The 25,765-nt window shown below is 39.0% G+C and overlaps 1 protein-coding gene across 4 annotated transcripts in view; it reads left to right on the top strand.

Annotated features, from left to right (window-relative positions):
- Positions 1 to 25,765, top strand: part of MPPED2 (metallophosphoesterase domain containing 2) — a 147,816-nt gene that overhangs the window by 67,186 nt on the left and 54,865 nt on the right. For 3 of the 4 annotated variants that reach the window (XM_063118782.1, XM_063118785.1, XM_063118784.1), the window contains exon 4: positions 19,823 to 20,048. In XM_063118782.1, coding sequence (XP_062974852.1) covers positions 19,823 to 20,048 — 226 coding nt within the window. Of the gene's footprint in view, positions 1 to 14,930; positions 15,029 to 19,822; positions 20,049 to 25,765 lie in introns of all 4 variants that reach the window. The other variant, XM_063118786.1, reaches the window with a different exon arrangement.

Here is a 25,765-nt window from a genome sequence, read left to right on the forward strand (position 1 = left end):
GGAAATGATTTCTCTTTTTAGGACACTACTTTCATTCATTAGATAGAGGATGTCTCACTTTGAAGGCCTTAATCCTTATATAATAAGAGGAATCTCCAGTAGATGTTTTGAAAGTGCTGACTTGGCACAAATAACAGCTAGGATTTGGAGAACAGCATTCTTAGCTGCGGCTTCTCAGTTCTGAAATTACTTCCCTTTTGCAGTCTGCTAAAATTCAAGCATGTGCATTTCCAAAAGTCTATAACCATTTAGACATGTATTAAAAGATTGCATTTAGATGTAGGCCTGGTTCAGACAACACGCTAGACCATGCTGCTTAACCACAAAATGCATTCCCTTAACTATTTTGTGGTTAAGCAGCAGGGTTTTGCGTGTTGTCTGAACCAGGCCACTAAATTAATTTTGCATATTTTTAAAACATATTTTAAAGTGTTTTATAGTGTTGATGTTTTGTTGGTTATCAGTGCTCAGTCAAAGATATAAGCAGGTATATAACTAAATGCAACTTAATTTTGAATGCTTAGGAGTTGCTCTTTGGTTCTATTTGGCAATAGATTCTCTGTAATTCCACTAACTGGACTAGAGCAAATGTTGGTTGAATTAAGGCCCATTAGGCTGCAATCCTACACACCTACCTGGAAGCTCCATAGAATTCAGTGGGACTTACTTCTGAGTAGACATGCTAGGATTTTGAATATTTTTTTAAGGTCTATATTTGCATTTGTTCAGAAGTAACTATCTTAGATTCTGTCCTATTCAAGTTTTCTAGAATTATAAAGTAACTAGTGAAAAGTTAATGTTGACTACCAGCAAAATGAAAGAAAAAGGCTCCATTGGGAAATCTTACCAGTTTGTAAGCATAACCTTCCTCATTATATGAATTTCTTAGAATTATTTGCTGGAATTGATTGTTTAAAAGTAGCATAGTCTGCTTTCAAGAAATCAAAGGGCTAAACATATATTATATAATGGAAAAATTAAAAAGAAAGTATCAGTTAACTTAGATTAACTGTGAAGAATAACCATGTGAAAGACTCACACGGATTACTTCGAATTCCCTACACATTTCTATTAGATTTGTGTGCTTTAATGATAAGTAAATGTCACTATAAAAGGATACATTTCCATTCATTGTTTTCCCATGTATTGTTGACTTATTCATATACAGTTTCTGTGTTTCTTTTCCACTGCATCAAGGGAGAGAAATGCAGCAAATGGATGCATGCACATATACAATAAAAACAAAATGCAGAATTGTTTGCATTTGTTAGGACATTTTTTCAGTGCTGTGGAGGTACAGCCTTGAAACAAGTATTTGGGTTGGTGGAGAAAGCACTGCAGATTTTAGCATAATGTGTGGTGTTCAGAGAAATTTTTATCTCATCATAAAGATTAGCAGGCTGTGTAATTCAATTTAAAATTGGTCGGCAGTGCCCCATCTATTACAGAGCCTTTTTATTTTATGTTGTATACAGCTATAAGGCCCAGGCTAGGTGACAGACAGTATTTAGGGCTCTGTCATTGCTCTCATTCTCTTGCTTTGGCTTAGCCATAATTGGTGGTGAATGTGAGCATTATGATAGAATGAGTTAAGAAAATGCTTGCTCAACTGAATGTATCCTGGGCTTGTCTTGTGTGGTAGAAAATGAATTTTTTCTGGTCAAGCAACCACTGAGTGAAGGTCTGCTAAAACCATTTGCTACTAACAGGGCTTGAGCCTCAAAACTCTCATGTTAGCATTTATTCACAGTATCAGAGGAATTGTTGTGTCACCGAAAACCAGCATGCAGCAACTTATGTTAATGCAAGGGTAGCAAACCCTCACCTTATTGTAATTACCCATACTAGGGGGTTAATCAAGGTTCCTAGAATTACTGTCTTTATTTTCTTTATTACAAGAAAAATGGGCAGCTTTCTGAGCCATGCTTCCTACTGGCTATTAGTGTTCTGTTTGACTTGCTAATTAATCCTCTGGTTCCACTGGGCTACTAAACCGCATCTAAGTCCTGACATTTTTTATTTCCTTTATTACGTTGTGTATGCCTGACTTCTTCACAAAGGTGATGCAGGTTCATCCTCTGTAAAGAAAGTGGTACAGGTACATCTTGTGTTGACTAGGGGAGCGTTTTAGAAAATTGTTGCAGATTGTGGAAATAATTTATTCTGCGCATATCTTGCCAAGGAAAGCATGGTGTTGATGGAATCTGGTGGCGACATTGTAAAAACCTGCATTTTCTTATCAGCAAATGTTTCTGTATCGTAGTCCAAAATAATGCTTCTGTGGTGAATTTGTCTGTAATTATTGGTCGTAGAATGTACCCGCAGGAATCAATTCCTTAAAGACGAACACATTTATTGTGGCATAAACTTTTGTGGACTACAGCCACTTCCCAAGGTAGGGAATGTTATCCTCTGAAGAAAGGTATGGGTGAAGTGGGTAAGGTATGAGTGTAGTTCAAAAACATGGGATCAAATTGCAATTAAATATAGAGTACAATCTGTAACAAATTCAATTAAACCTTGTCAAGAGGTGTGATTCTGAGTTGATTTCCACATAGCACTAAATCATAGTTTAGAGCTACATGAATGAGAATGGATAATTTGGGTGTAGTGTTGGGCTTGCATTTTACTCCACTTTCTTCCTCCTCCTGTGCTCTTGCCAGACGGACAGAGGCCTTAGCTAGACCTAAGGTTTATCCCGGGATCGTCCCAGGGTCGTCCCTGACTGCTCCCGGTATATCCTGTGTGTCATTTACATGAACAGGGATGACCCCGGGATGATCCCGGGATAAACCTTAGGTCTAGCTAAGGCCATACAGAGTTTCGTTTTATTGTTAACAAATCCTGGTTTAGCAGGATTACATTTGAACAAGGGATCCTGGTTTAAAACAAAATGTGATTAAACAAGCCAACTTAACAACTCATAGTTTGAAACGGCTTCTTTCAAAACTTACCAGAAAATTTTAAAACCAGGTTCCTGGTTTGAATGTAACTTTCCAACAATGATAAATGTCATTGGAATATAAATACGTCTCAGTGTGAAATGGGACTAATAGGTAGTGACAACAAAACTGAAAGTGCCTCAACAACTGCAGTAAAAGTTAGTTGGAATAGATGAGTGGTTGTCAGCATATCATGCACATTTCTTCGGTTGCCAAAATGAAATTGTGTGTCAACCATTTTCAGTACCTTAGGGTGTTTTTTCTTAAATGTATTTTTATTTATTTATTGCATTTATAGAGCATCTTTTTTCCTCCAAGGAACCCAAAGCGGTGTACAAAATTCTTCTCTTCTCCATTTTAACCTCATAACAATAACCCTGTGAGGTAGATTGGGCTGAGAGTTTGTGATTGGGCCAAAGTCATCCAGTGAAATTCCATGGCTGAGTGGGGACTAGAACTCCCAGTTCATCACTCTAACCACTGTACCATACTGACTCTTTATTAGCTGCCATGATGATGTCAGCTTGCTGTTGGAAATGGAATGGGACTACAAAGATTGACACTTGAATCACACTACGGGCATGTCTACATGGGGCGATATCCTGGGGATCATCCCTGTGCATCCACATGACACACAGGGGATCTCGGGAGCAGGGAGGAAAGATCCCTGCATTTCCCTGGGATATTGCCCTACATGTTTTCCCCGGTTTTCCCCGCGGACCTGGGATCATCCCGAGACCGCGGGATGTGTGGGCGGCTGTCCCAGTTTGTCCTGACTCCTCACGAGTAAACGCGAGGAGCTGGGCACAGAGCTCCTGAAGGGGGGGGGTAACTGGAGGGTTTTGTTAGTTTGTTTTTATGTTATTATTTTCGTGGAAGCACTTGTGTGCTCCAGCTCTTCTTTTTTAAAAAATGGCCGCATGTGGACTGAGGGGGAGGATCTTGCAATCATAAAATCGCGAGATCCTCCCCACTCCTTCCTGGAACGCTGGGAGGTCTAGACATAGCTTAAGTGTTCTTTAAATTTTCCTCCCCAGATATTTCATGTCAAATACTTGTGGTGTATTGGAACAAAAATTAACTTGGTTTTCTTAAATTGTAAGCCTATGCGGCAGGGTCTTGTTATTTACTGTGTTATCTGTACAGCACCATGTACATTGATGGTGCTATATAAATAAATAATAATAATAATAATAATTAAAGCTTTATTTACCAAATACAAGTGAAATAAACATGCTAAATTAGATCTCTCCAGGGCAGAGATGGGCAACTTGTGGCCCTTGTGCTGTTTTGGCTATGCTTCCTACCAGCCCTAGCCAGCATAGCCAATTGTGATAGTTGATGAGAATTGTAGGCTAAAACTTTGGGGAGGGGGGGTTCATAAGTTGCCCACCCCCCATGTATCAGAACATTTTCCAATGCAAACTGAATATTTTCCCAAGCAAATGAACCTAATTCGTACAGGAAAAATGTTTGGAAAGCCCATGTCACTAGTGTTACAGGTGGAGGGAAAGGAAAGACGGAAATTGAAGTGTGCTGGAGGAAGGTGAATAACTGAGACAGAATTAGGTAAGAAAAGTATAGCAAGGTGCAAGTGAAAGAGAAGACTAGGCCTGACACTGGGCAGTATCCAATGGTGTCATTCTGCAGACTCAAATAACACTAGCAGAGCACTGAATCTTACCGTTGTGCATTACAGTTTCACAGTGTGATGCACAATCAGTTGTGCAAGCGTAATGCGCAACTACTTCTATGGTCGTATTGGCATGGCACTTTTGGATACTGCCCATTCTATTTAATGGTTAGGTTAAATATTCAAATAGCATCAAGCTGGGTGGATTGATGCTAATTGCATTTTTAAAAAAGAACACCCCCCCCCCCCAACCCTTCAATATAAAGAAATATTTAATGTTGAGTCTGGTTTGGCCTGAGAAGCCTTTGCATTTTACAGCTAAGAATCTAAGTGAGTTACTCAAATAGGTTCTGAATGCATTCAGAAGGTGTTATCTTAAATAACCTTGGGTAAAAATGTTTTCACAAGATACTGCCTTTTATCTAAAAAATGTATGTAACCCATTGCTTGAGGGCACTGAGGACACATTGGCTACAACTAGAAAGTGAAATTTCTTCATTGTTGCACTTGTCTGAAAAAGCAAAAAAAAAAAAAATGTTCTAGTGTAGATGGTCACCACACTAAACCATATTGTATTGGCCAAGTTTTACTGCTGAGTTAATGGTGTTTCAGAATATTTGTTTTGTTTTGTTTTTTATAGAACAATCAGATTTTGTATATGAAAGATCTATTGCTCTTTCTCTTGGGAGACATGCTAAATATTCTTCTGTCTCAAGACTTCCCCAGTGGACTGTCTGGTACTGCTGCAATTAGAATACGTTTGCTGAAATTTCATTTTGGCTACTGAATAAAGGAATTTCTTATGCCATGTATAAATTAATGCTAAGTAATTCTTGGTGCGTGCACTAGTATAGGCAATCTATCTTGGCAGTAAAATATTGTTTCCTCCTCCTCCTCCTCCTCCTTCTTCTTCTTCTTTGTTTTTTCATAACAGGAATGCATAGTTTTGGGAGCCCTTACTTTGACAAATGGCTTCTCTACCTAGATATGTTTAAATGATTTCCAGAAACTATCTAACTGACTGACTAGAGAAGACACACCATAACAGCTATATTAGAAGCATAGAGCCATTAATAAACAAGTGCTTCCGTAAGACCAGCTGTAAAAACAGTGATGGCAGCTTTGAGGTGAAGGTGGGAAAACCTTTCTGGTGGAGAATATAAATAAGATGCAAATCGTTACAGCTTCTTAAGTGATTGAAGTGACAATTATGTTAACGTTCCCTGTTAATTACCAGTTTTGTTGAAGTGTTCTTATCTCTCTATGTCATGGTGCTTGAGAGTTGCAAATAACACCTTATACGTAGCGTGTGTTTGTTTTAACATAACACTAAAACCTGAGGCTTAAAAATAATTTTAAAAACTATATAAGGAATAAATGGGAAGGAAATTAAGAAATGCACAGTTCACCACTTATTAAAAAGGCTACTTGCTCTTGCCTTACAGTTGCAAAGTATTTATTTTGCAAATTATGTACAGAGGGTCTTCATACAAGGATTTTCTGTGTCATGTGACATGATATAGCAATTGCACCTGCAAAGGTAGCCCAGTATGCAGAACATTATCAGGTCCTGTCATGGAGATGAAATATTGGTGAAAGTTTTGGCTGCTTGTTTATCTCGGTGATCATGTTTAGATTATTTCATAATAAATTAAAAATATTATTAAAATTACTTAGGGGAAAGTCCTGGTAGAGCCATCTCTATCTTCTCCCCCCCTCTGTGTGTGTGTGTGTGTATTTTGAATCAGCAAAAGAAATAAATTTTAGACAATGGCTGTTGACAGAATACTGCATTTTACAATAGGAAATCATGCCATATTCCCCTTGTAGGTTGTTGGAAAAAATAACTTCTACTGTACTCTTTGGTGCAACTTCAGAGTGAACCTCTTTGTTGCTCACTAGGCTATCATGAGTGTTCATCTAAGCCCTAGGTCACAGTTGAACTCAGGGAGTTTGGAGGGACAGACTTGGTACTAGACACTTGCCTTTTAACCCTGAACGTCCTCTTTTGAGTGCATAGAAGAGGAAGCTCTGCTCCTTCCTGCTATCCTCACCTTCCCAAGTGGTAACACATACTCCCACCTTCCTCAGTTACCTGCATCTTAGAAACAGGAGAAGTGATAATATATTGATTAGCTGGTAGTAATGTAGTTATTCCAGCTTTAAGACTTTTGTAAGGGTCAGAACAGACATTACTTTAAATCTGTGTCTAGCATTTACATCTTTTGTTTATTTTCACACTAGAATAGTGCAGGGGCCATGATTTGGATCAAGACCCTAGCATAGGGGTAGGACGGGGAGGGGCTTTTAAGATTCATATTAGGGCCTCTGTGCCTACAGTAGAGTAAAAATGAACAAAAGGTGTGGTTACTGGACACAGAGTTAAAGTAATACTTGTTTTGTCCCTAAGAAACTACATATAAGAATAAAGAAACAGAACTTAAGTAATGTAAAAATTTAAGAAGTGCTGTTCTGGATCAAATCAAATACCTATCTAGGCCAGCATCTTATTTCCCATAGTTGTCAACCAGATCCCTCTGGGAAGCCACAAGTACAACATGTGAGCAATAGGCCCCTTCCATTGTTGTTACCAACAGCTGGTATTCAGAATCATGCTGCCTCTAATTCTAGAGGTAGCATGTAGCCATCCTGACTAGTAGCCATTGAGAGAATTATCCTCCATTGAGGATAGCATTATCCTTTATGAATTTTAAAGTCATCAAAGTTGATGGTCATCTCCACATCTTCTTGTTGTTTATTCGTTCAGTCGCTACTCCACATCTTAAGGAATAATAATAATATAATATAATATATTTCTTTATTACACGCCTCTCCCTCTGGATCGCGGCGGGGAACAACATAAAATACAAAAATGTTATAAAATACATAAAACTTATTTAAACATATAAAACTAATTTGTTGTTGTTTATTTGTTCAGTCGCTTCTGACTCTTCGTGACTTCATAGACCAGCCCATGCCAGAGCTTTCTGTCGGCCGTCGCCACCCCTAGCTCCCCCAAGGTCGAGTCCGTCACCTCCAGAATATCATCCACCCATCTTGCCCTTCGTAGGCCCCTCTTTCTTTTGCTTTCCACTTTCCCTAGCATCAGCATCTTCTCCAGGGTATCCTGTCTTCTCATTATGTGACCAAAGTACTTCAGTTTTGCCTTTAATACCATTCCCTCAAGTGAGCAGTCTGGCTTTACTTCCTGGAGTATGGACTGGTTTGATCTTCTTGCAGTCCACGGCACTCTCAGAATTTTCCTCCAACACCACAGTTCAAAAGCATCTATCTATCTTCCTTCGCTCAGCTTTCCTTATGGTCCAGCTCTCGCAGCCATAGGTTACTACGGGGAATACCATTGCTTTAACTATGCAGACCTTTGTTGTCAGTGTGGTGTCTCTGCTCTTAACTCTTTTATCAAGATTTGTCATTGCTCTCCTCCCAAGAAGTAAACGTCTTCTGATTTCCTGGCTGCAGTCAGCGTCTGCAGTAATCTTTGCGCCCAGAAATACAAAGTCTGTCACTGCCTCTACATTTTCTCCCTCTATTTGCCAGTTGTCAGATTCCCTCCATGACCTTGGACTCTGTGGCTCTGTCTATAACTGGTTCGCCTCCTATCTAGAGGGTCGCTCTTTCAGCGTGTCGGCTAACGGCAGCTCGTCCTCCTCCTTTCTCCTTTCAGTAGGGGTTCCGCAAGGCTCGGTGCTTGGCCCGCTGCTGTTTTCTCTATACATGCTGCCCTTGGGTAAACTTATTCAATCTCATGGCCTCCAATATCACCTGTATGCCGATGACACACAACTATACCTCTCATCTCCGGAACTTTCTCCTGATGTCCACGATCGTATCTCAGCATGTCTTTCAGATATCTCAGCCTGGCTGCTTCATCGCCGTTTGAAACTCAATATGGCAAAAACTGAACTGCTTGTTTTTCCTCCTAAACCTTCTCCTCATCTCTCATTCTCTCTTACTGTCAACGATGTCACGCTTACTCCGGTCAAGGAAACTCGTAGCCTTGGCTTTATATTTGATTCCTCGCTCTCCTTTATTCCTCATATCGAGGCAGTAGCTAAATCTTGTCGTTTCTTCCTGTATAATATTGCCAGGATTCGACCATTTTTGTCTGTCTCTTCTGCCAAGACTCTCGTTCACGCACTGGTTATCTCTCGGTTGGACTACTGCAACCTCCTCCTCTCTGGCCTCCCCTCATCTCACATCAGTCCGCTGGTCTCTGTCCACCACTCTGCTGCTAAGATCATCTTTCTGGCCCGCCGCTCTGACCATGTCACTCCGCTTCTGAAATCTCTTCATTGGCTCCCAATTCATTCCAGAATCCAATATAAACTTCTCCTGTTGACCTTCAAAGCTTTTCACGGTCTAGCTCCTGCCTATCTCTCCTCTCTCATCTCACACTATTGCCCCGCTCGTGCTCTTCGCTCCTCTGATGCCATGCTTCTTGCCTGCCCAAGGGTCTCTACTTCCCTTGCTCGGCTTCGTCCATTTTCCTCTGCTGCCCCTCATGCCTGGAATGCTCTTCCAGAACACCTGAGAACTACCAACTCAATCACAGCTTTTAAAACACAGCTAAAAACTTTTCTTTTCCCTATAGCTTTTAAACTTTGAGTTTGTTCTGACTCTATACTGTTAGCTTCACCCTTCCCGGTGCCTGTTTACACTTCCCTGTGCCTGTTTGCATTCTCCTTCCCTTCTTATTGTTTACTACAACTTTATTAGATTGTAAGCCTATGCGGCAGGGTCTTGCTATTTACTGTGTTATCTGTACAGCACCATGTACATCGATGGTGCTATATAAATAAATAATAATAATAATAATAATAATAATCAAGCTGGTTGCCAAAATCTTGGTTTTTTTGAGGTTTAACTGCAACCCAGCTTTTGCACTTTCTTCTTTCACCTTCGTCATAAGGCTCCTCAGCTCCTCCTCGCTTTCAGCCATCAAAGTGGTGTCATCTGCATATCTGAGATTGTTAATGTTTCTTCCTGCGATTTTAACTCCAGCCTTGGATTCATCAAGCCCAGTACGTCACATGATGTGTTCTGCGTACAAGTTGAACAGGTAAGGTGAGAGTATGCAACCCTGCCGTACTCCTTTCCCAATCTTAAACCAGTCCGTTGTTCCATGGTCTGTTCTTACCGTTGCTACTTGGTCATTATACAGATTCCTCAGGAGGCAGACAAGATGGCTTGGTATCCCCATACCACCAAGAACTTGCCACAGTTTGTTATGATCCACACAGTCAAAGGCATTGTTAAAATAACAGCCAGACTTCTTAAAATTTGACTGGGTAGGTTTGCCCAAAGAGATCAGTCTTTATAGCATTTTTATATTCAGAAAGACTGTTGAGTTGGCAAATCTCTCCCAGCAGGCCATTCTACAGTCTGGGAGCAGCAGAAGAAAAGGTCCTCTTGGGTAACAGCTATCAATCTAGTTGATCTAGTTCATTTTAAACATTTTTCAAAGATTGGAAGCCTTGAACATCTAGGTGTTAGCTAGACCTAAGGTTTATCCCGGGATCGTCCCGGGGTTATCCCTGTTCATGTAAATGACACACAGGGGATCCCGGGAGCAGTCAGGGATGATCCCGGGATGATCCTGGGATAAATCTTAGATCTAGCTAAGGCCCTAGTTTCCTGAAATAGCTTAATAAATCCTCAGAAGTGTTGGTCCAGACTTTCTTTCACAAAACAGAGAGGATGGTGTTTGAGCTTTCTCTGACTTTGATCTAGTCCAAGTTAATCACTTGGAAGTCCCATTGATTTCAGTGGGAGAGTTAAGAACATTCTTGGTGCTCTCCCACTAACAGCAATAGGACCAGAAAGTGCTTAACGTTGGCTTGATCCTGCCCTACATTTTCGCTGTTTTCAAAGCAAATTTTGCCGCAGCAAGATGTGAGGAGTCAGATTTCTTTCATGTTTTTCTTTCTAAGCAATGTTGTTTTGAAATTCTTATTAGCAGTATCCACTAGTCTCTGAAAAGCAAAAGTATTTAGAAATGAAAATCCCAGGATTATCCTTCACCACCAATATGAAGTTGATAATTAGCTTAATTACAGATAGAACAATTGTTTCATAAGGTGACCTTTTCCCCTCTTTCTATACACCCTCTATTTCCCTTTTTACTAAGAAAAAGAAACCTATTAATTACTATTGTAAATTGCAGAAACAAAAGCAGATAATGTTAGAAGTATTTTCAGGGCTGTTTGCATTAGGTTCTTTGTTTGGGATCAGGTATTCTGAAGTTTCGAAATGCAAATGATTAAAATTGACTCTTATGTCTTTCTGCAAGATAATATCCACTTCTGCAGAATTTGTTCAAAATCTGGAGATTAGGTTATATAGTGAATGAAGATCCTACAAAGAAATAGTTTTGTGTATTGATGCCTTTAGAAATATTATTTGATGGCAATAAAATGTACTCCAAAATTCCCTCCTGAGTGGAGAAAATGGAATTTGTTTGTAGTAATTGCATTTCCAATCATTTACTCTCTCACTTTCCAATATAAGTTAAGCCAATTGAAACCTATGATTTGGTTTTTCTTAGCAGCAAAAGTACCATGTAAATTGATCTGTGATGCATTTCTAGAAAAGGCTTTGAAAGTTTTGAAATTGAGATCGCGTTTTCTTATTAGATTTAGAAAGTACGAGGATTCATTTCTGTATTTTAGGCTAATGTAATATTAACCAAAAATGTTCTTTTTCAATTTTGCTTTAATGAAATTCAAGACACCATTTCTGTTTAGGCCCATTGGTAAGATTATTTCCATGGTAGTTCTCAGTATATATGGTTCAGTAGTAAAACAATTTAAAATCATACTAAGAAGCTTGGAATACAGTTTGGGGGCCTGAGTATTTTATACTTCTGAAAAGCTCGTCATTATATATTAAAGATAAGAAGAGCCATGCTGGATCAGACCATGGGTCCATCTAGTCCAACATTCTGTGAGTGACCAAAGGAAAAATGGGTAGTCTGTATAAAAACAGAATTTTGCATCTCAATCCTGAGCTGCATATGTGCTGTGGTGTATACCTGGAGCTCTTGTGTATTCTCCATTCACTTCAGTGGAAGATGGCTGGATACACACATCATTTGTGGGCAAGGGAGCTTTGGGTACACATAGAAGATCTCACTTTTGTTCTTCTGTTTTAATGTTCTCTTAAGATTGTGGAGTGAGGGGCCTTTATCAATAAACCTGGATGCCAGCTTTGTCCCACTCAGGGCTAGTTATATGAGACATTAAATATGTGGTCTGACATCATATGTATCTTAAAAATTGAAAAGAGCAACTGCTGGGAGCCTCAATCAGCGTAGGGACTAATGCAGTTGGGATAAAAACCTTAATATTTAGCCCTTCCCCACTGCCATTCTGACAAGAATTGTTACAATGACAGGGACACACCCATTGGTGCTATGGGAGCTTTCCTTCTCATCCAAATAGCAGCAGGTTTAACTTCATGTATTGTCTGGCCCTCAACCAGCACCATTACAGGACCTAATGATATCAATCAAATCATCAGGGACTCATCCTCCAATATAATACATAAGCCCTCACCTGCCACTGCCAGCAATGTCCTTCTGTTGCCTTCATAGGACAAACAGAGCAGAGTCCACACAAAAGAATAAACTGACACACATCTAACATCGGTACTGGTAGCATCGAGAAACCAGTGAGAGAAGATTTGAGTCTCATAGGATGTATTGCTACTGACCTGAAAGTCACTATGCTTCAGCCAAAGTATTTCAAATACCATTTAAAATAGCTGAACTAAAATTTATCAACAGTCTCATGGTATACATTTAGGACTTAAAAGGAACCACAGTAGTTCTGTCCCACTGTAGTTAGCATAGCTAAATTAGGAAAGCTTTTGCTGATGTGAATGAGCACTGTGCTTATATTCAAAAATGTTATAGGCTGCATCTCTTATACTTCACTGCCTTTTAGACCACCCCACTGTGTACATTTCCTCCCCCCCCCCACCCATGTGTGTGTAATATAGATAGATAGATAGATAGATAGACAGACAGACAGACAGACAGACAGTTGAAGACAACACTTCATGCATCTGATGATGTGGACTTTTGTCCACAAAACCTTATGCCATAATAAATCTATTATTTTTTATGGTCTCACAAGAATTGTTGTTCTTGATGATGATGATCTTGAAGCTACTGATACAAAAGAAACTAGCAGTGCAGGCTTCCAGTAGCTTCACAACTTTTCTGTGCAGCTAATCATAGATAAGAATACGATAAGGTGTAAGGCTAATTACGTGAGATCTGCCAGACCTGATTTTGCTCATTTTTGTTTTAAACTGAAGCTTGAGCAGTGTAGATATACAGAAATTTTGAAAGTTCAAAAAAGTTCAAAGCTTGAGCTTAGCCCATGGCATCATGGGCTTTACACTAGTTTATATAAGAATATGGTACTAGAGATCTACCAGACTGATTTTCATAATTTTGTTTTAAACTGAAGCTTGAGCTGTGTAGACATGCACAAAAATGTGAAAGTCTGAAAACATCCAAAGCCTGAAATTCATTTCCTCCATGTCAAACAGGCAGGGCAGCCCCTCCTTCAGCAGGATGATGGGCAGCCCTGCTCCATCAATCAGTGTGGCATGCAGGCAGCCCCTGGACCCAGCTGCATGGTTAAACTATTGCTGCCAGCTGAGAGGAGGAAGGGGATGGAATTGGCCAATGCGGGGGGGGGGGGCATGGGGGAGAAAGTGGGGCCATCAGCATGCAAGTTTTGGAGGGGGGATTCATTATGCGTGGTCCACATTTGCATTATTCATGAGCCCCTCTGTAGTGAGGGGCAAAAAAGTGGGAAAGGAGCAGGACTACTGGGCTTTACACTAGTTCTAAATTATTTTTGTGAAAATAGGGAATAATTGCCCAAACTGGGCTAAGACCTATCCTAAATGTATTTCTATTGTAATTTATTGTGTCATCTGCTTCCAAACTTTTGGCCTTTTTCAAGATAGTTCCATTTCATTTAAATTGATTCTTTCAGTAGATTCAGAATTCAATTGATTGTCAAGATATATTTGTCATAGCAATTAAAATGTATGAAAGTTACAGTTAAAATTGTATACACAAAGAACAACAAAAACATAGTGTAGTGTTAGAATTATATATATTCATTTAAGAAAGATAATCTTTGATATTTGCAGCATTTTCAAAGTGGGTACTTTAGTAGCACCATCCCCGTTGCCCTCACTAATCCAATGTAAAAGCTGGGTATTTTTCTCTGGTGTCATTACCTTACAGCGGTAAATGGTTTAAATATATACATATTTCAGTCATGACTGCTTTCAAGTATCAGGAGCTATAATAATTTCTATCTCATTAGCATTTGGTAGAATCCAAAGGTTCCTTTCCTCTGGCAGAGTCTTCTTTCTCTGTTGGAGGAAGGTTGGATCCAACCCACTGATCATTAGAAAAATAATTAGTTTTATTCCATTTCTTGTTTTAAAAAAATTAAACGAAAGTATTTGAAAACTGACAACATAACTTAGATACTTTTCAATTGTTGGACTTGCAATTCTTGTTCCCAGTAGTCATTTGCTATCTAAAGTTGCAACCTATATATGCTGCTATGTGTACACCCATTAATCAAATAAGGCTTGTCTGTGAGTAAACATGTATAGGATTGGGATATAAAAAAGTAATTGGGACATCATTACAAGACTAAAGAAATATTGAGAAATAGGTGGTAAATTCTAGGGAAACTGATTGATAGAAACTCATGGAGAATCCCATTAACCATCTCATCAACTGGCATGCATGATTAGAAAATATAATATAAAATAGAAACCATGTCAGGGTTTTTGGAACAAAATAACCTCTTATTTATGTAGTATGTTCCTTTTGTTATTGTTGAGCATGGTAAAAATGGATATTAATCACAAACAGTTACATTAGAATAATGTTATGGTTGAGACATAAATTTGTAGAAGCAAGTAATCCCGTTGCCAAATTGCTACTGGAATTTCAAACTCGTCCCATAGTGCAGTGCACATGGCCGTTTTCAAATCTCTTATTCCAGTTGGTGATACTAAGTTACTCAGATTTCTAATGAACCTGCCATAGGGCAGGTAGGTGTACTAATGTAAACCTGTAGTTTGGGAATGACTTACCTTCTGTTGGTTTGGGACCACACAGACCTATTAACTTCTCCTGGTGTTGTGGACTCTTAATAGAGATCTAGATATGCTCTTATTCGCTCAGGACTTCAGGATTAGCTGGGGCTCCATTAAGTTTCCCCGCTTTCATGGGTTTATGGCTCAACCTTGGCACTATTGTAACGTAGTTTTTTGTGTTTAATGTTTCTTAGACCTGGTTTTCCATTGCCAGCATGGAAGGAACCCTAATGCATGAGTTTCAGAGGAGAAGGTAGCAGTCTGAACCTGCTGTGTGGCTCGATCAGCAAGCGTGAGTATTAACGCTAGAGCTGTCAGGCCTTGTGAAAATTAATGAAGCCTGACGGTTACAGAGTGAAAGGTCAGAGGCAGAGCTTGCTCTTACGTAACATTTGTGTTTTGTTGTGTCTAACAACATTTTCAACAAAGGAGAGCTTTTATGTGTGAGCCTTAGATTTATCGCAGGACTCCATAGGTCCCGGCCTTCGCTTTTCCCTGTGCTGTAGCCTTGTGTTTCTCTTGCATAAAACCAAAACAGTTCAGCTGTTTGCTCTTCTGCCCGCCTTGATTGATTTTCCATATGCTTCTTGAATGTACTTCCAGCCGCTGTCCAAATCAGATAGGGCTTTTGAAAAGTATTTTTTTGTGAGCGGTTAAAGCAGTGGCGATGATGAGATTGTTCATCACAAAGATTTGCTCATTAGTTTTGTGGAATGCCTGGTGTTTGACATTATGTGTGTGTGCGCGCGTGTGCATCTGAATGATAGTAGTGTCAGTTCCCTGTTGTGTTGTTTCCTTTTTTTCCAGCTGGGGATTATATGTGAAAGGTGAGAATTATCTTTGGACAGTTTAGGCAATATAGTTATTTTGCTTGTAAGATTGTTTAAAAGGTGCAGCTCTGGCTACATCTTAGACCCATTGTCTGTGTTCTTAAGGTAATCTGTTAGGTGTTGAGGATGTTGAAAAGAAACAAGTACGAACAAACCATAGGACTTGGACCGAATGAGAGTATAAACAATCTATTCCTAGCACATGTCTATACAGAGCAGCTCAGCAGAAAGCCCAATGAGCAGAAAGGGAGGGTTTCCAAAATGATTGGGGGAAATCCTCGTCTCTTGGGAATCTGTGAGTCCACCAAAGTATCTCTTTGTGCTGGAATTTCTCTCTGCTTTTTCACTTTTTCTTATTGTTGCTGTTTTCTCACTTGCTGGGTTGTGGGAAACCAATTCACACACATGGTGACTGTATTTCCTGCATTTAATATCCTCCATCATGCATTTACCCACACTTTCAAGGAGGAAGTAACTTCCTCTGTGGAAACTCAGGCAACATTATATTCACCTATAGGAAATTAGATGGCATGTATGAATAGAGATTATTATTATTTATTTATTTATTTATTTATTTATTTATTTATTTATATAGCACCATCAATGTACATGGTGCTGTACAGAGTAAAACAGTAAATAGCAAGACCCTGCCGCATAGGCTTACATTCTAAAATTTCTGGAAATTTTGAAGCCATGGGGGAAAAGTTGGGGGTTTTCACAGTTTTTTTCAGGGGAAAATGGAAATTTTCAGAAAAATTGATTTTTTTTTTTTGCAATGTTAGCACATTTTACAGATTGAAAGTCATTTTGTTACTTTAGGAACATAAAATGTAATTATATACAAGTTGGTTTGGCATAAAATTATCCCATTTGGAATATTAAAAGTACAGTGTCTTCAAGCAATTATTACAAATTGAACTTTTTTAAATTTTTACTTCTTTTGTAACAAATGGAGCTACAAGCTCCTGAACTGTAAGGAACAAGTTAACTGTAAGGAACCTCTTTAGTTTTGCCAGTTTATGAGGAGCAGGCAAAAAACAGAAGAAACCATCAATATGAGTAACAAAGAAAATTATTTATGTCTCCGCTAGTCCTCCACAGTGTCAAGCACAAAGCACCCATTCCCATAAAAAGAATTTAGAAAAAGGGAGGACCAAGTTTCAATGAATATGCATGAAATTTAGACTCATTTTCTGAGCCATAGCTATCACTATCAATTTCAGTCTCTGCTTCAATGGCAGTGCCCCCTAGAGGCAGAAATGTGTCTTGCTCTTGCATTTGAGAATTGTAGTCTCAGTTTGCAACCTAGGATTTGCTTGTCCTCTGTGCGCAGAAATTGTAATAATCTGAAGCTGTACATAGTTTTTAGAAATCATTTGGAGAAGGAAATACCTAAACACCTTGTCTTAAACTTTTTATTCATCATGTTAAAATAAAACATAATCCATTTTTTCTTCATAACTGATAGAGAATGCAGTCTTAATATCAGGAAAAGTCCCTCAAAACATGTCCACTATGCTCCGATATCATTCTAACTGGAACCTACCCAAATTAGGAAACTTGTTCTTCCTAATATTATTAGGTCATCAGTGCTGGTGGAGGAGAAATAGCTTAAGTGTTAGTGATCCTCACTAAAAGGGCATAGGTTGTTCAGACAGTGGAACTTCATATTTGCAACACGTTAAAAGCCATGCTGGATCTGACCAAGGGTCCATCTAGTCCAGCACTCTGTTCGCACGATAGCCAACCAGCTGTCAACGAGGAACCTACAAGCAGGACTGGGTGCAACAGCACCCTCCTGCCCATGTTCCCCAGCAATGGTTGTATATAGGCTTACCTTTGATGGCACAATAAGTGAATAGCTTCTGGGAGTCCTTATGCCTAGCTAAAGAGGAAGACTTCTGGAAGACTCACCAGCTGCAGTGTTAAATACCATTGTGAGTCTGCTTTATTAGTTTGTCAGCAGGGACTGTGTCAGTATGGGTGTTTACTGGTGTTCTTCCCTTCCCACATCATCACACTAAGCATTTTTAGCTGCACTGCTAAACCATGAATCATTTTAGTTTTCATACTTTTAAAAGAAATGGCACTTGTAAGCCTGTAAGTGAGAAGTACTTGAAACTATGATTGGCACCATTTAGTTATCTCCACACTGTTATACTTTTATGTTTCTGAATTTAATGGAAATGAATTCAGGTTTTCCAAATCTGAATTTGGAAATAAACTCTACTAAAATCGGTGGGAGTTATCTTTCAGATATGTTTAGGAATGAGGTACTTAACTCTGGATTATATTGGGTTGAATACATATGTAGTCATACTAAGAATAGACACATAAAAATAAATTGGACTTAAGTTTGCTGCGTCCTATTGATTGCAATGGGTCTACTTTTAAGAATGAATAAATCTGTAGCCAAGTCCTAGTTTTAATTTTAGTTTATACAAGTCATTCGGTTTTCAGTACAATTGGCTTGTAAATATATCAAACTAAAATGTTTATATTCAGAAGTTCATTATAAATGTATATGTTAGTATTAAATGCAGTACCATGTTTTATTTGTTCAACCTTTTCTCCAGATCTACTGCTATAATTATCACTTGACGTTTATGAGGATTACATTGGACCTTAAAGAAAACTGTTTTCAATGTTGTACGCTGGAGACGTTAAAACATTATTTTACCTGATGGATACAACATCTTGTAAATACTAAATGAGCCTTGTAAAGCTAATCAGTGCCAACAAGGCAATGTATCAGCTTAATTTATAAATTGTATCAGAGAATGAACATGTGCTATACTGTTATTTATTTAATTTTTAAAATATTTTTGTCAACAGAAGTTAGAAAGAATATTCATTTCTTAGGAATACAGCAGTTTTATTGATGAAGTACTATTCTTGCCAGGAGGTGATGCTATGAATGGCACCCACAAGTTCTGTAATGGTGTGCACTTTATTCTTGTAACTAGTTCTAAAGACTTGTCATGAATGGGGTGGGGATCAATGAACAAAGCCTTCTTTTCAGTCTCATTTTTGTGTGTAGGGCTGGCTTTGAAGAGAACTATGTTAGTTGTTTGACTGTTAGTTGATTTGACTACTTTACTTTAATAAGCAAGAAATACTTCTTTTCTGTTTCCTTAACAGAAAAGGGCTTTGGGGGTGGGGGGGTGGGGAGAAACTAGAGTGCTAGATCAATTCTTCCTCCTAGGCTACTTTATAGCAAACTTTATAGCATTTAAACTCAGCCCCATGAATTATTACAGAAGGAATGACGTACATCCGTCAAAAATCTGGTGAGAAATGCTATGATTATAAGGAAGTATAGCCATGCTCATATATTGCTCAAGTTAGTATACCTGGGCCTCAATAGTTAAGAAGTAGTTTCAGATTTCAAGACCCAGTTAATATGTCATGGCATCAATTCCTTGGCTGTTTAACCCAGGAATTGCGGGTGATGAGCAGAGCATTTCAAGCCATTTCCGATTTTAGTTAAAAACTCATAGTCCAAATCAGAAAATTTGGGTTGTTTATGTGTTAAACAACCCAAGGTTAACCCAATAACAAACCACAGGCAATGTTTCCCTAGTTGTTAATTGAAATTGCAAATGGTTCATGCACAGCTCTCATATTCAGTTCATCCCTGGCAATACCTAGGATAAACAAACCAGGGATTGCTGCCATGACCATTTTGTTGTTGTTTATTCGTTCAGTTGCTTCCGACTCTTCGTGACTTCATGGACCAGCCCACGCCAGAGCTTTCTGTCAGCCGTTGCAACCCCTAGCTCCCCATGACCATTAATTGACACATAATTGACAATATATTGACATATAATCAGATCCTCAGTGGGTATAAAATTATAGCCAGTGCAGCAGATAACTCTCTTGCTATGTTAACTAATCTAGAATAATGCACCATTCCCCATTGCCATAGACACAGTGGATAAACATGCAAAGGAATGGAAGTTAATTCACTCTCTTGCCACTATATAACCCTTGATTATGACTGGAACAGTAGTTGAAGGATATTTAGAGGTAATTTGTCACCCAGAGGATCTGGTTTAAACTTTAATTCTTCAGATGTCTTACAAATGTTGCTGTTTATATCTTTCTTTGGCATATTTGCACACAGGGCAGTAAGAGTTTTTGCCTCACACAAGAATACAAATATACCTAGTGTGTCCTCAAATGTGATTTTTTTTTAAAAGAAAATGGGGGACACAGGTGTCTTAATTAAATGCTTTTTGTTGTTGTTGTTTCAGGAAACTTGCCATATGAATATAAAATAGTGATTGCTGGGAATCATGAACTGACATTTGATAAAGAATTCATGGCAGACCTTGTTAAACAGGATTACTACCGCTTTCCCTCTGTGTCCAAATTGAAACCAGAGGACTTTGACAATGTTCAATCACTTCTGACAAACAGTATTTACTTGCAAGACTCTGAGGTAACGGTGAAAGGATTCCGAATATATGGTGCCCCTTGGTAAGTCTCAGTTTAAACATTCTCTGCTCATATATATACATATATGGTTAGTTCAGCTATATGCAAACGTTCCTACCTCAACAAATTCTGTGAGAAAGTATTGAGAGTAGGCTTGTCAGTATTTGTTTGTTTGGCTGTTTTATTTTATAAATTCGTTACTACCGTATTTCTTCAATTCTAAGATGCCATTGATTGTAAGACGCACACTAATTTCAGTACCACCAACAGAAAAAAACCTTTGATTCTAAGAAATAATAAACGCACCCGCGATTCTAAGATGCACCCCGTTTTTAGAGATGTTTATATGGGGAAAAAAGTGTGTCTTAGAATCGAAGAAATATGGTAACTCAAATTTACATGGGCAGATGCTTGAACAATTTATATTTCCTGGGACCAAGATTACCAAGTATTTTGCATTCCAGTATTTAGATTTAGAGTGGAAATGTTGAAGCTTTGGTTTCTAATGTTCTGGTTTGTATATTTGAAATGGTACTATTCCAAGAAGTCAAAATTGTGGGAGAGATGTCTTCATTGATATTGTGGGGAATTTTGCTGAATTCTGTGTTTTAGACTGCAATCCTGTACCCGCTTACCTAGGAATTAAACCCAGGAAATTCAGTGGGATTTACTTCTGAGTAAACGTGTACAAGATTGTGCTGTGGTTGGTGCAGCATAGTAAAGTTTTAAAATAAATACATTAATAATAAACGTCAAGAGCCACTATAAAAGCACAGAGAGATTTGTTTTAGTCACAGCAGTAAAGATTGTATTTGTTTGAGTGAGTAAATGAGGTTAGAAACAGAGCATGGCTTTCTGTAGTAACTGTGCATGCTGTTTGACTAGTGTAAAACTGTCCAACTGCTACCTGATTTAGTAGGATGCCATTCCCTTCTAACAAACAGGTTTCATATATAAACCAAACTGAGACGTCATCTGATCAATGCGTTCTATTCCCTGCAAAGAAGAGAAACATTGTGCTCTTTGAAAGACACTGTTAATGAAGGCTAATGTTAGCGTGCTTGTTCTTCCAGCTCTTTTGTTGGTAATTTGCTAATTAGATACTGCCCATATTTGAGATACATGGTGTAACAGAGATGGTGCATGCATCTACTGATTACAACGGAGTTCCTCTTCATTTAACCCAGTGTGAGCAAAAAATGAAATGCTTATGTTTCCAAGACAATATGACTTATATCTACTGCCCCATATTCTCTGCTGTGGATATTTTAAATGAAAATGCTATCATTATTTCCCCCCTCCCTCTGGTTTCATATCCTGCTATTTGTGATGGTTGAAGTAGGATTAGCCCTTCTTTAATTTAAAGCATTTAGAAACAACAACAACAACTCAGCCTAAACATTACCTGCATCAAGAAACTCAACTGCAGGAGTTTGCCACAGTTAATAATAGTGAAATGGAATCCATATATAACAGGTTATTTGAGTTGCTGTTCTGAAGCATATCTGGATGATTTGTAGTTCAGGATAATCCATTTCCCCAGTGTGAATAAGGGCTGACCCAGATGTGATGGGGCCATCATACACCTGTCCCCTCCCTTCACATGTAAAGGAAGAGGCGCAGGAGGTCTTAGTTTAATAGTAAAAGGAGAATGTGGGAGAGGGGTGGTGCAGCTCCTCCAGTCTGGGATGCAGGATGGAGAGAGAAAAGCTGTTTCTCCTGTGTACTGTTTTTACCATTAAAGACCCTACTCTCATTTTATAAATGAATGGCATGGATACATTAAAAGGAAAATGTGCCATCAGCAAAGTGTCTAGTCAGCAGAAGGAAGCGAACTCTTTCATTTAAATTTGTGATCATGCATTACCTGGTAGGTGATACTTGTTTCTGCATCAAAGATGATCAGCATCTCTGATTACAAGTCTCTCTCTCTCTCTCTCTCTCTCTCTCTCTCTCTCTCTCTCTCTCTCTCTCTCTCTCTCTCTGGGCTTATCTACACCAAGCAGGATATTGCCCTATGAAAGCGGTATATAAAAGGCAGTATTGAAGTGCACTGCAGGATCTACACTACAGCTTTATAGTGGTACTGAAATGCACTGAACAACTGTTGGGGCCCATGACACATCTGCACCAATAAGGATATAACACTATGAAAGCAGTATATGGTATGTGTCAATGGGCCCCAACAGTTGTCAATGCACTTCAATACCACTATAAAGCAGTAATGTTGCTCCTGCCTTTTATATACTGCTTTCATACCACTTTCATAGTGGAATATCCTGCTTGGTGTAGATGAGCACCCCCCCCCTCCGTGTGTGTGTGCGCCTAAAGAAATCAGTTTCTGAGTTCTGAGTGCACATTTTTAAAAATTATAAATCTCAGTATTAGCATTTTGTTTAAATACTTTTGACGTTGCCAAGTATATGAATGTATGATATGCCTAAGGTGGATCCTAATTGGCAGAGATCATTTTAATTCAGTTTAAGAAAATCTCTTAAAGACATTTAAGAGTCATTCCTCCCCCACCCCGCAAGTATCTACTTGCTGTTCATTGAAGAAGACAAGGGCATCTAAAGGCCTCAGTATCACAGTGTGGATTTGAAGATGGAGCTAGAGGGCTAAAAGCTCTGTGAGCTCTCTGGAATGTCAGTAGCTAAGATTATGATGATGAACAGTTTCATCCTAAATGTGTGCGCTTTAGACAGAGACTAGAAATTTGCAGGCACTCTACAATTAAATAAGTGGTAATTGGATTTAGTGAAAAAAGGTTTATTGCTATTTCCAAAGCGGAGAGAACTATGAAAATTTTTGCAACATTTGAGGGGAAAAAATCTGCAAGAAGATATATAATGAAATGCAGTTTATTCCATATTACTGGGACTAGTACTTTCTCTGAAGCACTATAGATATAATCCAGGTTCACTAAAGTCAAAGGTTTTGCCATTGATGTCAATAGGACATGGATCGTACCCTTCCTTTGGAATTAATTCCTGCTGAAATCCCAGTAATGTGTTTTGGGATCAGTGTGGGTGTAATCTAAATCCAGGTACTTTGATTAAAGTGAATCAAGTTGATAGGCTAGGAGGAGGCTTTTAAAAGATGTCAGATCTTGTTTATTCAGTATCTTAGCCTGTGATATATTTTGTTGTAATATGAGAGCTGCTGATTCACTGATGCATGTGAAAAATCCCACTTTTGCTGCAAAAATGGAGAGTAATATTTTTAAAATCTAGCCCCAAATTTTGAATGCTGAGCAACTGAGAATTAGATGGTGTTGGGTTTTGAAGATTGGGTTTCTGCTGTGTTTGAAGATTGGTCCCTTTCTATCCTCAACTCTGAGAACTGGATCATGCTTTCTTTAGCTATATCTGGAAGCCATGGCATTTTGCATATTGCATGCATGAAGGTAGGATCTTAGCTATGAAATATTAAGTCATAACAAATTGGGAAGAGATGTTCCCTAACCAGAGGCAGTTGGCCGCAGCATGACCTCCTGCCTTCAGCAAAAACTGTTGAACATTTAATGATTCCTCCCATTGATACTGGGATTACCTAGGGCAAAACCTCTTCATGGCAGGGGTTGCATCGTAGAAAGCAAAAGGGAAATTGAGCCCCACCGAAATGAGATTTTCTAATATAAGGCTGTAATTTGTGTCGAACTGTGATTAATTGCAGTAAATAAATGTTTAGAGCAACCCATGGTGGGAAAATTGAGAAGAGGTGAGAGGTTTTTAAATTCATGTGTTTCTTTCGGTTAAAGAGACTGACCGCTGTGATTGTGGGATGCTTATTGCTGATACTCTAATGACAGCTTTCAGTCAAATATGAAATCCATTTTAAACCTTCGACTCTTCTCATTTTTCTGGCTCCATTGGAAGAGGGAAAAATAACATGAGTTGCAGAGAAAGAGGAAGTTTTAAAATTTTATTTAATGTAATGATGCATAATGCTGTGCATTTCTCACACTATGCAGATTATTCTAAAGTCTACATAATGATTCATTGTCTACTGTGACATACTGTGAAAATCTAATCTCTTTGAACTCACCTCTAGCTAACGACCCATTTTCTATTTGGAGGCATTGTAACACATCTTGAAACAGCTGGGTGGGAGTACACTTATTGTTCAAATGGAAACACTTTATGTTTATTAGTTGATGTTTGCCAAATGAAAATGTCTAGCAAAGGAACTCTTTATCTTCCCCATGAACTTGTCATTTGCCAATCCTATTGCTAGTATCCAGGAAAAAAGCCAGTTCTAAATGATCCCACTGGGGCCTTAGCTAGACCTAAGGTTTATCCTGGGATCGTCCCGGGGTCGTCCCTGCCTGCTCCTGGGATATCCTGTGTGTCATTTACATGAACAGGGATGACCTTGGGATGATCCCGGGATAAACCTTAGGTCTAGCTAAGGCCTTGGATTCATAAGGGAAGCAGTCAGTCTAAGGTTTGGGCAATGTTGATGGATTCACCTCTAGTTAAATTTGCCAATGATACAGAGCTTATATATGCAAGATCCTAGGTTTATTTCCTGTAATTTCCACTGAAAATATCTTGGGTACCTATGAAATATCCCTGCCTGAGACCTCAGAGAGATGCAGCTAGTCTAGTTCTATCTACAACATTGGGTAGAGATGGACCAGCAATTTAAATCCTGTACCCTGTGCTTGTCAATTTTGGTTAAAAGGTTCACATCCCTTGTAGAGGGCAAACTCTGTCTGCAATCATATACAAACATACCTGGGAGTAAGTCCTATTGAACTCAGTTGGACTGACTTCTGAGGAAACATGTATAGGATCTCACTGTAAGAGCCTCTATCCCCTCCACTCCACATGGTCTTATGTATTTATAGAACAAACAGCTTTATGTTCAATACTATGCTGTTTATGTGAGGCCATCTAGCTAGAATGGGTGGGCAACTTGTTACCCTGCGGATGTTTTGGCCTAAAACCTTCACCATTCAATATGCTGAAGAAGGCTGCTGGGAATTATAGGTGAGAACATCTGGAGGGCCACAAGTTGCTAGAAGGACATCCTGGCTGCATTTCTGAAAACAAGTATCAAAGAGTGAACACTAGGTTTCCAAGATTCTGAATTTAAAGAATTACCAGAATCCTTGCATGCATTCAAATGCTTCTGTGTGCTCACGCCTGTTTTGTAGATGTCCCCTTCTGACTGAAGCTCCTGGAGCATTATTGCAACCTTTTCCACAGGGCTTCCAAATATTCCTAAATAGCTTTTCAGTCAGAAAGAGAGCATCAAAAAGAACCAAATAAGCCAGGATTCATAAACAAAGAACAAACCCTGGTTTATGATCATAGCTTGTAAAGGTAGCAACAAGCCAGGAGCCCAAGTTCAAAGGACCTTAGCTACACCTAAGGTTTATCCTGGGATCCTCCCGGGGTCATCCCTGTTCATATAAATGACACACAGGGGATCCCAGGAGCAAGCAGGGACGACCCTGGGACAAACCTTAGGTCCAGCTAAGGCCGAAGACTTTGATTTCTGGTTAGTTTATCTGCTCCTACTGGAGCAAATGGCCTAAATGCAACAGTAAGCCAGAGTTCTCTGGAATCAGTGACAGAGGCCACAGCTAGACCTAAGGTTTATCCTGGGATCATCCAGCGTTCACCCCTGCCTGAGCACTGGATCCCCTGTGTGTCACCTAGATGAACAGGTTTGACCCCTGGACGATCCAGGGATAAACCTTAGGTCTAGCTATGGCCACAGTAGCATGGCAGCCAATTTTACCTGTTCAA

The sequence above is a fragment of the Elgaria multicarinata genome, chromosome 2 (genome assembly GCF_023053635.1).
Source record: "Elgaria multicarinata webbii isolate HBS135686 ecotype San Diego chromosome 2, rElgMul1.1.pri, whole genome shotgun sequence".
NCBI classification, from domain to species: Eukaryota; Metazoa; Chordata; class Lepidosauria; order Squamata; family Anguidae; genus Elgaria; species Elgaria multicarinata.